The sequence below is a fragment of the Capra hircus genome, chromosome 10 (assembly GCF_001704415.2).
Source record: "Capra hircus breed San Clemente chromosome 10, ASM170441v1, whole genome shotgun sequence".
Lineage (NCBI taxonomy): Eukaryota > Metazoa > Chordata > Mammalia > Artiodactyla > Bovidae > Capra > Capra hircus.
The window spans coordinates 41,390,625-41,405,064 of NC_030817.1; the positions used below are offsets into that span (position 1 = coordinate 41,390,625).

Below are 14,440 nucleotides of genomic sequence, written 5' to 3' on the forward strand. Positions count from 1 at the left end.
TTGGCAAAGAGCAGAAATGGTGAATATGAACACATTCTCCGTACACACATTTTTAAAAGTTCAATCTATAAATTCAAATATATAAAGTTACCTCAAGTTATTTTTCTGTTTGATTAACATTAAAAGGTTTCCATTTGATAGGAAGAAAAGAAAATCCTAAACTTGTACCAGGAGCATAAATAGATGAGTTAGTAGCTCTCTTCACAGGGAGGAAAAAAAATCAAACATACATTTTAACTAGAAAAACAACAGAAGATATGTCATTCTGAATGATATGTAATGATCAAATTCAAATTCATGTCTCTAGAACTATGCAAAAACATGTGTCTTGAACATTTTAACCCAGATACTGGTTCAAGAACATTTCATGTTTTAATAATTTGATTCAGATGGATCTCTTACTTTAGGTCTATAAAAATGGAAAAAGCTGCAGGCTTTTTCTGGTTCAATAGCAGAAAGGCATATTATTCCTGGTAAGAATATTATATTTACACATTCACAGGAATAACCAAGACAGAAGGATTTAGGAACAATTTGAAAATAGCTTATCACTGATGTGGGTTTTGTCCGCCCCTCCACCCATTAACTGCAAAGCACGATATTTCTTACCTTCACATTTTTGTGACACTTCATTAAATTTGTGTCCAGCAGGGCATTTGCACTCAAAAGACCCAACAGTATTAATGCAATTTCCTCCTTGACAGAGCCCAGGGATGGCCTGGCATTCGTCCACATCTGTCAGATTTTAGAAATGAGCAAGACAGAAAGAAAGAAATTCATATCGAATTCACTGCAGAAGAAAATATGATAGTTTGTCCACAGTTATCACATTTATATCAATGCATTATCTGTCCATAACCGCAGGTGAAACATGATGAGAGAAATCATTTCTCCCAATTACATTATGCAAAATGAATAATTTGAGTAACATAACTTTGTCAGTAATGCTCTATTAGAAGTCACAGGTATTCTTTTATTTCCCCATCTTCCATCTTTCCTCATACATAGAAGCATGCTGGTACTAACTTTTGTGAGCTTTATCATGCACGTGGCAAAGTATAAAGATATGATAATGAAAAGATTGACAGCAGTAACTAGAGGTATTCGAGAAATCCTTAGAGTCAAAATGCAACACATTTCTATAGTAACACTGTCTTTAAGAGTTATATTGAGTGATTCAGTTCAAACAGAATTTACTTGAATGAGATCACTCAGACTACACGAGACAGCTCATGTTTTCACACAAATGAAATGGAAAATGTTCACCATAAATTCTGGAGAATTGTCTTGCACAATAAAAATTAAACAACCCAGGCAATTAAGCCAAGAAGAGACAGCAGAGCAGCCATCAGAGGGAACCTTTTTAAAGGTAAGTCGGCTCCTGTCCCAGCTTCATGCTAAGTCCTGCAAGAGTCTAACTGACCCCTCTGCTCTCTGACCTCATCTCCTAACCTTCTCCCTTTTCTCACTCTTCTCCATCAACACTGGCTTCCCTGTCATTCTTCAAACACAGCAAAGTTGCTCCTGCCTCAGGGCTTGGCAGTAGGGCCCCTGGCTGGACTATCGTTCCTCCACAGAGCTGCACGGCTCATGCTGTCCCCGACCCCCATCAGATCTCTGTTCTACTGCAGCAGGGGACCCTCTCCATGCCACCCACCTTGCTCCCCATCACTCACCACTTTTCCTAACTCTTTCATGTTTTCCCATAAGACCAATCACCAGCTGACCTAATAATATCTGTTTGCTTTGTTTTGATGTTTTCAATACAAGATTCCAGAGTGCAGTTTCTTTGTCTGTTTTGTTCACTGCTAAAACCTCAGCACTCAAGAAATAACTGTGGTCCTACATGGAACCCCAAATATTAACTTTCCAGGAACAAAAGTTATTATTCCAGGCTCATTAGAAAGATGCTGGTAAATGTACATGTATATCCTCTCAATCTCTTCATCCATACATACAAAACTGCGGTTTAATAAAAAACCCTAGGAAGGCAGTCTAACTTTTCTTCCTCTGGGTATTTTTTTGGAAACATGGAAGCCTATTTGCCTTTTAGTTTTACTCTTCATTGTGTGAAGTGAGAGAGCAATTGCCAATTGTAAAATCTCTAGTAATCTGTGTTTTTGAAACAAGTTGCCATGTTGGAGGAGGGTTGCTGCCTGAACAACAATTTATTTTGGTATAAATTGTCATTTGCTGTTTTAAATGAAATGTCCTGGCCTCACAAATCAATGACAATATGGGAGTATAATTAGATTATGTTTTATAGCTGATCTCAATTTTGTCTTACACCAGAATTTTCCATTCTTGATATGCTGAATGTGTTCATTAAAATGTTATTTGAAATTAAAATTGGACATGGAAGCAAAACTAGATAGTCTTGTCAATCATGATTTCCAGCCAAGAGGAAATATGTATGAGGACACTCCACTGGGTCATATATTCCAAGATTGAAGATGGAATAAACTCTTCTCTGAGCCCATTGCCCACAGTCCCTCATCTAGACTAAGGACTAAAAACACTAGCAGGGAAACAGTGTCCCAAGCTGATAACAAATTCTTTCAAAAAAAAGCATGAAGAATTTCATTCTCAAAGTGGTACTATACGTGCCATTTTGATTCCATGGGTTTTCATGAATTTTCTTCTTATTAAAAAACTATTTTTTCCCTTGGATGTTGAATAGCAGAGTCAGAAAGGAACAGAAAGAAAACGGTGGAAAAGTCTGGATTGTACAAAATGAAAATCAAAGCTATGGAGAAGCAGCATTTCCCTCCTTTTTACTCTCTTCCCCCAGATTCTCTCAGCACCTCTGCCTCTGTCTACGGCTCATGGACAGGCAGCGGGGCCCTCAAATCTGGGCTTTCTGGTCATTGTTGGTGAGTTCAGGGGTATTAGCCATCTTCAGAACACCAAGGCCAACATTTTTTTTCAAAACTCCCTAAGACTTCTCAAGGATGAGAAAAATAAGAAGGCACCAGAGGAAAAGCAGAACGAAACTTACTCTTTGTTACATAAAATTGTACAGTCTACCCTTTTGTGATTCTAGGGTTTCAAAGTGACTTCCTGCTACTCCTAACATTCAGAAGGATACATTCAAAGGGCTAGGATTGGCAGTGTTCATGTGAAATAGAATTTATTGAAGTATAATTTAAAGGAGTTCCACAGAACTGTGTGATTAAGCTCAAGCTCTGTTTCATTGCACATTATCCTTAGAATTGACATACAGAACAAAACTAAAATAGGATCTATGTGCCTCTGAAAAGCATACCTTGAATTTTCTGAAAATACTGCAACTTTCTAAAAAAGCACTGAAGATGTCTAAAGGAAACAGATACAGGCTGGAAGTTTTCAGGCCCATCAGTTTAGTGGAGAGCTGCCTCTGTTCACTTCCTCCTATTTCCTGCCAGACATCCAGACAATAAAAGAATTTGTACAGCTGGAAGAACAGGAGTAAAAGCCAAAACCAGAGTAAGGGCTTCTATGGGAGGCAGGAGAAGAAGCGAGCGGGCGACATCTGGGGATATTTAAAACTGTGAAACAAATCCTAATTTATTTCTGACTTGTTTTATAAAAAAGAAAAAGCATAATGTAGCATGTAAAATGGAGAGAGGAACAGTTTTTTTCAGGTCAACTAAGTACAACCCATGAGACAGAGGAACTCCAACAATTTCAAACGAAGGGGGGAAAAAAACTAAGAAAAACAAACTACCTTGTCACAAATTTTGTTTCATGTTTATACACAGCATTACTATAATGTACAACATTGCTGTAAACAGAATCATATCACTCCTGGGAAACACTTTGGGGGTCAGAGCGGGCGGGGGTAGGGGGACTGCTGGCAAGGAAAAAATCCAGAGGGGCCAGCTGCTCTCTCCTGAGCCACGCTCCTAATGCCTAAGCTGGAGATCATGCCGTCAGCGAAATCGTGAAGTTATGCCTCTGACACTGCTTTTCCATTCTCTCCAACTTCACTGGAGAATGGCTCTCCAGAGCAAATAAGATGGATCCATTAATAACTCCACTGGCCCGGGCTTTACCTTGACAAGCTCCTGTGCGGATATTTGGAATGAAGCCGCGGCGACAGGGGTGGGGCTGGGCAGGACACATCTCACAGGGGTGGCCCCAGGCGCGGCCGACCGTGGCACAGCAGAGCGTTTTCGTGCAGACAATCCCGCTGAGCTGTCCCTGGCACATCTGGTTGCTGATCACAGTAAAACATGGACCTGTCCTGTAATCTGAAAATAAAGAAGGAGAATTCCATGAAGGTCTAGAAAAGCAGGAACTATCACACAGAAGAACAGCTGGACCCATCTTGCCGGATTCCGAATTGCGAAATGGTCTTCAGGAATAGAAAGAACCACACATCACCAACTTCCATGTGAGCCTGGGGTACACCATTCCACTTCTGAGCTGCATTTACCTCATCTACACAATGAGGATAAAAATATCAGCTTCTATCCACTTTGAAGATGCTGTTGTGAGGGTCTCATGAGCTAATGGAAAATACTTTACAACTGGAACATGCTATCCAAAAATGACACAATAATGTTATTTACACATTCATTCACCTAAGAAAATGTATCAGGAACTATTACAAATCAGTTCCCATGCTTTATATAGATGCTTTGGTGATTAAAAGAGATCAAACCCCTGCCCTCATTAAGCTTACAGTCTATTGGCGAAAACAAAGAATTTCAAACTTGCAACAAGGCAAGTCAGCACACCTTTTTCTCTGGAGTTTCTTGAAAAAAGGAAATAGTTATTTGTTTCTTTTGATTGGGTCTATCTTACTTCAAATAAAAAAAAAAAAAACACAAGCAAACAAAAACAAACAAACAAAAAAAACTCTTTCAAAATAAGAAACACCACCAAAACAGTTAGCTCTGCAAAAGACATCAGATATTTAAGAGAGAGCGCACTGATCTGAAATCACCATACCCCACAGGCAAAAGGATCATCTTAAAGCAAACAGGGATAAGCTGAGACCCCAGGAGAAGTTCCATTTTCAAGTATTCTTGCCCAATATAAAATCTCCTTTTTTTTTTTTCCCTAAAGGGAGAAAGTCAATCTGGATTCAGCAGCCAGCAAACAAGAAAGATTATGATATAGCAAGCACAGTGGACCAAAGCCAGGCCATCGCCAGCCTCCCTGTAGTGGAAATCTGGGCCATAATGGCCCCTTCTCTTCTACAGTGGTCTTGGCAGATAAGGGAGGCTGGGCTTTGGTGAGACTCATGGGCTCCTATCCACAAGCCAACACTGCATGCTTCCTCATGTCATTTTCGGAAGTGCACAGATAGAGCATTTCCTATGAGTCTAGGGGTGGACTAAGTGACCCCATTTAAGTTCTTTTCACCACTGAATTCTATAGGTTTATGAAAATCACTGGGCTATATTTTCATCCTTGATGTTCTTTTTTCTTTCTCCAAGTAGTTCAGGGGACAGGAGATGAAATTTACTCAGGACAACTCTTTATCACAGTACCCACAAGAGTGAACAGGCTGAACCATGACAATATTTGGGCAATAGCTGACTCTTACCAGTTGACGGACCTCCATCCTGTGTATTTCTCCCTCCTTCCTCTCTGTTGCAATTGTGACCCCATCTGCTCCCCATCACTAAATGTTCTTCCTCACTCTCCCTTCTATCTTGCTAGAATGGGTCACCTGTGGTCAATGGCACTGCCCTAATGCCTGTGCTGGAAGATGAGCCTTCTAGGAAATTCCAAACACAAAGCTTCATCCAGTCAAGTATAGCAAGGAAATCAGCCCAAATTATGGCAGCACTTGAGAGAGAGGCAGAATAGTCCAAAAGTCAAGCCCTTATCTCCACATCTCTGTCTCTGTACTCCAGTGCTTACCAAAGTGTGCTATAATGGAATGCAAGGCAGCTTTATATCATATGGTTTTAATAGTTAGATATTAATTTTAATTCATATTATTAACAAATACAAACATACCAGACTCATAATTTCATAGGTGTGTTTGCTATGACAAGAATGAATAAAAGAACCTTAAATATAAAGAAAAATATTATGTAAACACTAGTAAGGAAAGTGCAAACAGGCCAAAAGTTGTGTAATTGGTACATAAACAGCACTAGCGTTATCTTTTCAGAAAACTAACCTTAGACCTTTGCTGCCCCTGCCCATCTTTCCAGCCCTATTTCCTGATACTTCCTCAGCTTACTATTATCTTTTTCTGTTTCACATTTTTTTACCTGATTAGCCTTTTATATTGTCAAATTATATTTTAATATGCTTCATAATATGCCAGATCTATTAAAAATCTACTACTGTCTTCCATAGACACTGTATTCAAACAAGAATATAAAAGTGCTTGAGCTATTGAATAAAATCTCTGCCCTCATTTCATTCTGTCAATAAAGAAGTCACTCAGCGCCATGGTGGTGTACAATCAAATTGCTCCTAAACACAGTAAGTGCCTGGACAAAGTCAAATGCTTAAGCCATCATTCTTTCTTTGGCTAAATTTCTAAAGAATATTTAGTTCTTCCAAATAGTACTTGTATGGGTTAGTCACTCAGTCATGTTAAATTTTTTGCATTTCAATGGACTCTAGCCTACCCGTCCCCTCTGTCCGTAGCATTCTCCAGGCAAGAATACTGGAGTGGGTAGCCATTACCTTCTCCAGGGGATCTTCCTAACCCAGAGATCAAATCTGGGTCACCTGCACTGCAGGCAGATTCTTTACTGCCTGAGCCACCAGGGAACCCCCAAATACTACTAAGGGCATTTAATAAATACTTCTCTGATAGATGTTGTTTATTTTATATTATAATCTTTTATATATTTTTATGATTTGAAAATAATTATTTCAGTTACTTAGAACAAGGCACAGAGAAGGCAATGGCAACCCACTCCAGTACTATTGCCTGGAAAATCCCATGGATGGAGGAGCCTGGTAGGCTGCAGTCCATGGGGTCGCAAAGAGTCAAACATGACTGAGCGACTTCATTTTCACTTTTCACTTTCATGCACTGGATAAGAAAATGGCAACCCACTCCAGTGTTCTTGCCTGGAGAATCCCAGGGGCGGTGGAGCCTGGTGGGCTGCCATCTATGGGGCCGCACAGAGTTGGACACGGCTGAAGCGACTTAGCAGCAGCAGCAGCAGCAGCAGAACAAGGCAATAACATATAAATAAGAATATAAAAATCACATATAATGGCACCTAAAGAAACCTGATTTCTTACATTATCCTACATAATTTTATATGTAAGTTTCATCTTTTTTATCACAAAATTGGAATTATACCCAACAGTCAAATTTGAATCCTGTGATTTTTTTTACTTAATATTGCCAAAATCATTTCCCCATGTAAATGCTATTCCAAAATATGACCTTAATTGCTGCATAATTTACCATCAAGCTATAACAGCAAACACCCTCTTTCAAAAACACAAGAGAAGACTCTACACATGGACATCACCAGATGGCAACACTGAAATCAGGTTGATTGTATTCTTTGCAGCCAAAGATGAGGAAGCTCTATACAGTCAACAAAAACAAGACCAGGAGCTGACTGTGGCTCAGATCATGAACTCCTTATTGCCAAATTCAGACTCAAACTGAATTGAAAACAGTACGGAAAACCGCTAGACCATTCAGGTATGACCTAAATCAAATCCCTTACAATTATATAGCGGAAGTGAGAAATAGATTTAAGGGCCTAGATCTGATAGATAGAGTGCCTGATGAACTATGGACTGAGGTTCGTGACATTGTATAGGAGACAGGGATCAAGACCATCCCCATGGAAAAGAAATGCAAAAAAGCAAAATGGCTTTCTGGGGAGGCCTTACAAATAGCTGTGAAAAGAATAGAAGTGAAAAGCAAAGGAGAAAAAGAAAGATATAAGCATCTGAATGCAGAGTTCCAAAGAATAGCAAGAAGAGATAAGAAAGCCTTCCTCAGTGAACAGTGCAAAGAAATAGCGGAAAAGAACAGAATGGGAAAGACTAAAGATCTCTTTAAGAAAATTAGAGATGCCAAGGGAACATTTCATGCAAAGATGGGCTCGATTAAGACAGAAATGGTATGGACCTAACAGAAGCAGAAGATATTAAGAAGAGGTGGCAAGAATACACAGAAGAACTGTACAAAAAAGATCCTCACGACCCGGATAATCACAATGGTGTGATCACTCACACCTGGAATGTGAAGTCAAGTGGGCCTTAGAAAGCATCACTACAAACAAAGCTAGTGGAGGTGATGGAATTCCAGTTGAGCTATTTCAAATCCTGAAAGATGATGATGCGAAAGCACTGCACTTAATATGCCAGCAAATTTAGAAAACTCAGCAGTTTTCTGGAAAAGGACTGGAAAAGGTCAGTTTTCATTCCAATCCCAAAGAAAGGCAATGCCAAAGAATGTTCAAACTACCGCACAATTGCACTCATCTCACACGCTAGTAAAGTAAAGCTCAAAATTCTCCAAGTCATACTTCAGCGATATGTGAACCGTGAACTTCCAGATGTTCAAGCTGGTCTTAGAAAAGGCAGAGGAACCAGAGATCAAATTGCCAACATCTGCTGGATCATCAAAAAAGCAAGAGAGTTCCAGAAAAACATCGATTTCTGCTTTATTGACTATGCCAAAGCCTTTGACTGTGTGGATCACAGTAAACTGTGGAAAATTCTGAAAGAGATGGGGATACCAGACCACCTGATCTGCCTCTTGAGAAACCTATATGCAGGTCAGGAAGCAACAGTTAGAACTGGACATGGAACAACAGACTGGTTCCATATAGGAAAAGGAGTACGTCAAGGCTGTATATTGTCACTCTGCTTATTTAACTTATATGAAGAGTACATCATGAGAAACCCTGGGGTGGAAGAAGCACAAAGCTGGAATCAAGATTGCCAGAAGAAATATCAATAACCTCAGATATGCAGATGACACCACCCTTATGGCAGAAAGTGAAGAGCAGCTAAAAAGCCTCTTGATAAAAGTGAAAGAGGAGAGTGAAAATGTTGGCTTAAAGCTCAACATTCAGAAAATGAAGATCATGGCATCTGGTCCCATCACTTCACAGGAAATAGATGGGTAAACAGTGGAAACAGTGTCAGACTTCATTTGGGGGGGCTCCAAAATCGCTGCAGATGGTAACTGCAGCCATGAAATTAAAAGATGCTTACTCCTTGGAAGAAAAGTTATGACCAACATAGATAGCATACTGAAAAGCAGAGACATTACTTTGCCAACAAAGGTCCATCTAGTTAAGGCTACGGTTTTTCCAGTGGTCATGTATGGATGTGAGAGTTGGACTGTGAAGAAAGCTGAGCGCTGAAGAATTGACACTTTTGAACTATGGTGTTGGAGAAGGCTCTGAGAGTCCCTTGGACTGCAAGGAGATCCAACCAGTCTATTCTGAAGGAGATCAGTCCTGGGATTTCTTCGGAAGGAATGATGCTAAAGCTGAAACTCCCGTACTTTGGCCACCTCATGTGAAGAGTTGACTCATTGGAAAAGACTCTGATGCTGGGAGGGATTGGGGGCAGGAGGAGAAGGGGACGACTGAGGATGAGATGGCTGGATGGCATCACGGACTCGATGGATGTGAGTCTGAGTGAACTCCGGGAGTTGGTGATGGACAGGGAGGCCTGGCGTGCTGCGATTCATGGGGTCGCAAAGAGTTGGACACGACTGAGCGACTGAACTGAATTGAACTGAACTGATTCGATAATTTAATTTAATCTTATGCAACACACATCAAGACTTTTATGACTACATACATCTTACAGTTGAGACTAAAGATCACAGCAACATAATCTTTTACTTATAAAATTAAATCTTCCATGTTAGGTAACAAAGAAAGAAATTTAGTTTTATTTCCTATTTTCTTTCTAACTTATTGAGACAAATGTAAATATTTTAATCCAACAGACTCACATTGGTATATCATTTTTCAATCTTTATAAAACATAAGGGAACATGAATTTTAATTTATAGTTTTCAACACTGTTTGGGTTTGTTTTTCCTCTTTGTTTTGCCAAGATACTCTATGGAATTCTTACATATGAGGAATGCAAAGATTCAGGGTATATGCAAATACAGTGTTTTCTGAGTGACACCAGCAAAATCAAGGCACACTAGAAAATGCTAGGAAAATCTGAGTCAGTCCTATCTAACACTGGTTCAAGACTTTAGACATGAATTCCTACTGGAAGGTTTTCATCAAAAGAAAAATAACCCTTAAGACTTTTCCAGGGTCAATAATTTTTGCCCTCATTTCAATATGAAACACATGGAATAGAAACAATACTTGTCAATTCTGACAATATTCATTAGGCATCTCTAGAGCCCACAGGGATCCATCTTTATTAAATACACTAAATATTTGGCAAATAGTTGGAATATGTACAACAGAAATCTTCTGACTTGACACATTTCCTCACTAGATCCTTATCACTATAGACAAAGAGGAAAACCAGCTCATTTGACAGTGCAGCTTAGTAAGTGGATGTAAGGGTCCTTGAAGAGTCAAGCTTTCAATAAAAATGGCTGATCAAAGAGGGAGAGGCATAATCTGGATGAAACAGAATTGGATCTAAAAATCTCTTGGAAGGTAAATGCTGTATTAACACGGTTTTCAAATGTCATTCTTATTTGGCAGCATGTGCCTTTTGTCCTGTGCTTCACTTAGACTGCCAAAGCTATGTTGTTTTTTGTCCAATACTCCAACCACAGAAAAAAATCTGCCCATACTCCCAATTCCTTACTAATAATCCAATTATTTACAATTATTCCCATAGCACTTTAGCGATACTAGGCTAAATTTACATACTCTTTTTCAGACAGTCCCAGCTTTAGACAGGGAATGTGCCTAATTCAATGCTTGGATAATATCTGACTCATTCTTGCAATGTAAATCATTATTCCTAGTGCAAATAAAATATAGCATTAAAAACATTTTGTGTTCACAGATTGCTCTACAATCACTTCCTTATAAGACCTCCGTGAACTAGGGCAATGGGCCAAGCCTTTCTAAAATAAAAATGCAATTTTAATTGTTTTTAACTGGCTTACTCTAGTGTGGCTAGTTCATGGGAAATTCTGCATCTACATGTTCCCATTATGAGTGGTTAGGCTCAAGGATTGTTCCCCAGTCCCAACAGATTTGGCCTCAAGGCTTGGGATTGAACCAATGTATATCTGCAGCCTCCCATCCTCAGCTCCTTCCCAGATCTACAGCTCAGAACGCTGTGACCTGTGGTATTATTTCACTTTCATTTGCAATCAGACTTCACCCTGAAGCAAATGCATCATTCATAGAAAAAGAATATTCTGTGGTACAACGATTTCTTGTCACTCCTGCCCAGTCACTAAACCACAAACTGCAGGGAAGACACAAGGATATAATTTTGGGCACCAGGCTCCAATTATTTTAAATACATCTTTTCATAAAAATTATAAACAAAACAATAAGATATCAATTTATCTACAACACAGAGGGTCACAGCATGCTTCTTCCTTCCAGGTAGGTTGGCTTAGGACACGGTAAGCTCCTGACATGTAGAATTTCAATACAGTCTTTTGAGGAAGGAGTTCAGAAAACTTTCAGTCTGAGCAAAATGAAGGCAAAGAATCTCCATGATCATAATCAGTCTCATAATCGCTACTACTTCTTCTCATTCCAATCATTCTTAGCCTTAGAACCTAACCAAATCACCTGGGGATGTTTTCAAAATACTGATGCTTGGACTGCAAGGAGATCCAACCAGTCCATCCTAAAAGAGATCAGTCCTGGGTGTTCACTAGAAGGACTGATGTTGAAGCTGAAACTCCAATACTGTGGCAACCTGATGCGAAGAGCTGATTCATTTGAAAAGACTCTGATGCTGGGAAAGATTGAGGGCAGAAGGAGAAGAGAAGGTTGGATAGCATCACCAACTCAATGGACATCAGTTTGGGTGAACTGCGGGAGTTGGTGATGGACAGGGAGGCCTGGCATGCTGCGGTTCATGGGGTCACAAAGAGTCGGATATGACTGAGTGACTGAACTGAACTGAACTGATGCCTGAGCCTGAGCCTCAGCCCTGCCCTGCCATACACCTCCCTCATGGAAGATGATTCAGTAGATGTGGCATGGTGCCTGGGCATCCATAAGTGAGTTTGCAAAGTGCTTACAACACAGCTGACTGCTCACCTGAATGTCTAACCTTAGAAATGTAAGACAGGCCATAAACTGGGATCACTGCCACGCAACATAACTGTGTCTCTCAATCAGGATGGGCATTCTAATCACAACAAAGTAGTATTCATTTCCATAGGGTTAACTGATTATGAGGCACTTCATTATATCCCTTAGTAATTATATTGACTACAAGCTCACTAAGCCAAACGACAAATCAAAATTTAAGAGGGAAAACCAGCAACTATTCCCCTGTTCTAATAGTCTATGAATTCACATTGCCTGGCTCTCTCTTTCCAGTGTGACAAAGCACATTTATATTACAAGATATCACTGCACTACCATAAACTCCCATTTCCAGCTTCCTTGTCTAGTATGGGTGCTGGTGAGTGAAGTGAAGTCGCTCAGTCGTGTCCAACTCCTTGCAACCCCATGGACACCAGGCTCCTCCGTCCATGGGATTTTCTAGGCAAGAGTACTGGAGTGGGTTGCCGTTTCCTTCTCCAGGGAACTTCCCGACCCAGGGATCAAACAGCAGGTCTCCCACATTGTAGACAGACGCTTTCCGTCTGAACCACCACTTGATCTTAGCTGGTAGTTGAGTAAAATTCCAGGGGGATCCAAAGACATTGATCAAACTTCACGTCAGTAACACCAAAAGTTAACTTTTCATTTCCTCCAGAACTGCCCTACCGTGGAACACTTTGAAATCTTTCCACACACCTGTTGATATGATGAAACATGAAATACTAAACATTATCTAAGAAGTTGATGCCAAAAACAGTCAAACCTTAAATCAAGCTTCCAGACCTACCTAGCTTCTAGTCAAGAGGATATACAGGGATAGAAGAGCAAGATAAATAACACCATAAAGAAGGAATCAGAAAACCAAGCATGCATGATTTTCAAAGGCAACTGGCCTGAATTTTTCCAAAAGTAAATGACCCCTCATACACAAAAAAAGAAGGTAGAGTTATTATTTTAGATTAAAAAGATACTAATAACCAAAACTTTACTGGATACTGTTTCAAAAAGAGACAACTAGAGAAATTTTATATGAGCTGGACACTAGAAGATATTGTGGAACTGTTCTCTTAGATGTGATCATGGGATTGTGGTTATATATGAGATGGCCTTATTTTTTAGAGGTAAAGTGCTATGATATATGCCATTTAATTTTCAAGCGATTTAGCAAAACAGACCACAAATGTATTGTTATTGTTCTTCAGTTGCTCAGTTGTGTCTGATTCTTTGTGACCCTATGGACTGCAACATACTAGGCTTTCCTGTCCTTCACTATCTCCTGGAGTTTGCTTAGATTCATGTCCAATGAGTCACTGATGCCATCTAACCATCTCATTCCCTGTCACCCCTTTCTCCTCCTGCCCTAAATCTTTCCAAGCATCAGGGTCTTTCCCAATGAGTCAGACATAATATATAATTATACATAGATGATAATACATACATTTATATTATGCATTATAAATCACACTGATATCATATATTATATAATTAAATATATAATTTGCATTAAATATATACAAATTAAATATACACAAAATTATATATGGGCTTCTCTGGTGGCCCAGACAGTAAGGAATCCACCTGCAATGCAGGAGATCTGGGTTCAATCCCTGGGCTGTCCAGCGGGAGAATGACAAACCTCGATGGTGTATTAAAAAGCAGAGACATCACTTTGCTGACAAAGGTCCACATAGTCAATGCTATGGTTTTTCCAGTAGTCATGTATGGATATGAGAGTTGGACCATAAAGAAGGCTGAGAGCCAAAGAATTGATGCTTTTGAACTGTGGTGCTGAGAAGACTCTTGACAGTCCCTTGAACAGCAAGGAGTTATCAAACCAGTCAATCCTAAAGGAAATCAACCCTGAATATTCATTGGAAGGACTGACACTGAAGTGCCAATACTTTGGCCCCCTAATGTGAAGAGCTGACTTGCTGGAAAAGACCCTGATGCTGGGAAAGACTGAGGGCAGGAGGAGAAGGGAACAACAGAGGATGAGATGGATGGATGACATCACTGACTCAATGGACATGAGTTTGAGCAAACTCTGGGAGACAGTGAAGGATAAGGAAGCCTGGTGTGCTCCAGTCCATGGGGTTAGAAAAAGTTGGACATGACTTAGCACTGAACAATAACAACAACAAAATTATATATAATATGGAACATACATACATACATATATATACACATATAATATATAATACATATATTAATATAATTATGTACACATATATATATTATATATACACACACATATATACTGATGC

At 39.6% G+C, this 14,440-nt stretch overlaps 1 protein-coding gene across 1 annotated transcript in view; it reads right to left on the reverse strand.

The window, feature by feature from the left end:
- FBN1 (fibrillin 1) overlaps nucleotides 1-14,440 on the reverse strand; it is a 275,163-nt gene that overhangs the window by 144,427 nt on the left and 116,296 nt on the right. The window contains exons 7-8 of the mRNA XM_018054172.1: nucleotides 4,035-4,232; nucleotides 610-735 (exon numbers count right to left, since the gene is read on the reverse strand). Of these exons, the coding sequence (XP_017909661.1) occupies nucleotides 610-735; nucleotides 4,035-4,232 (324 nt within the window). The remainder of the gene's footprint in view (nucleotides 1-609; nucleotides 736-4,034; nucleotides 4,233-14,440) is intronic.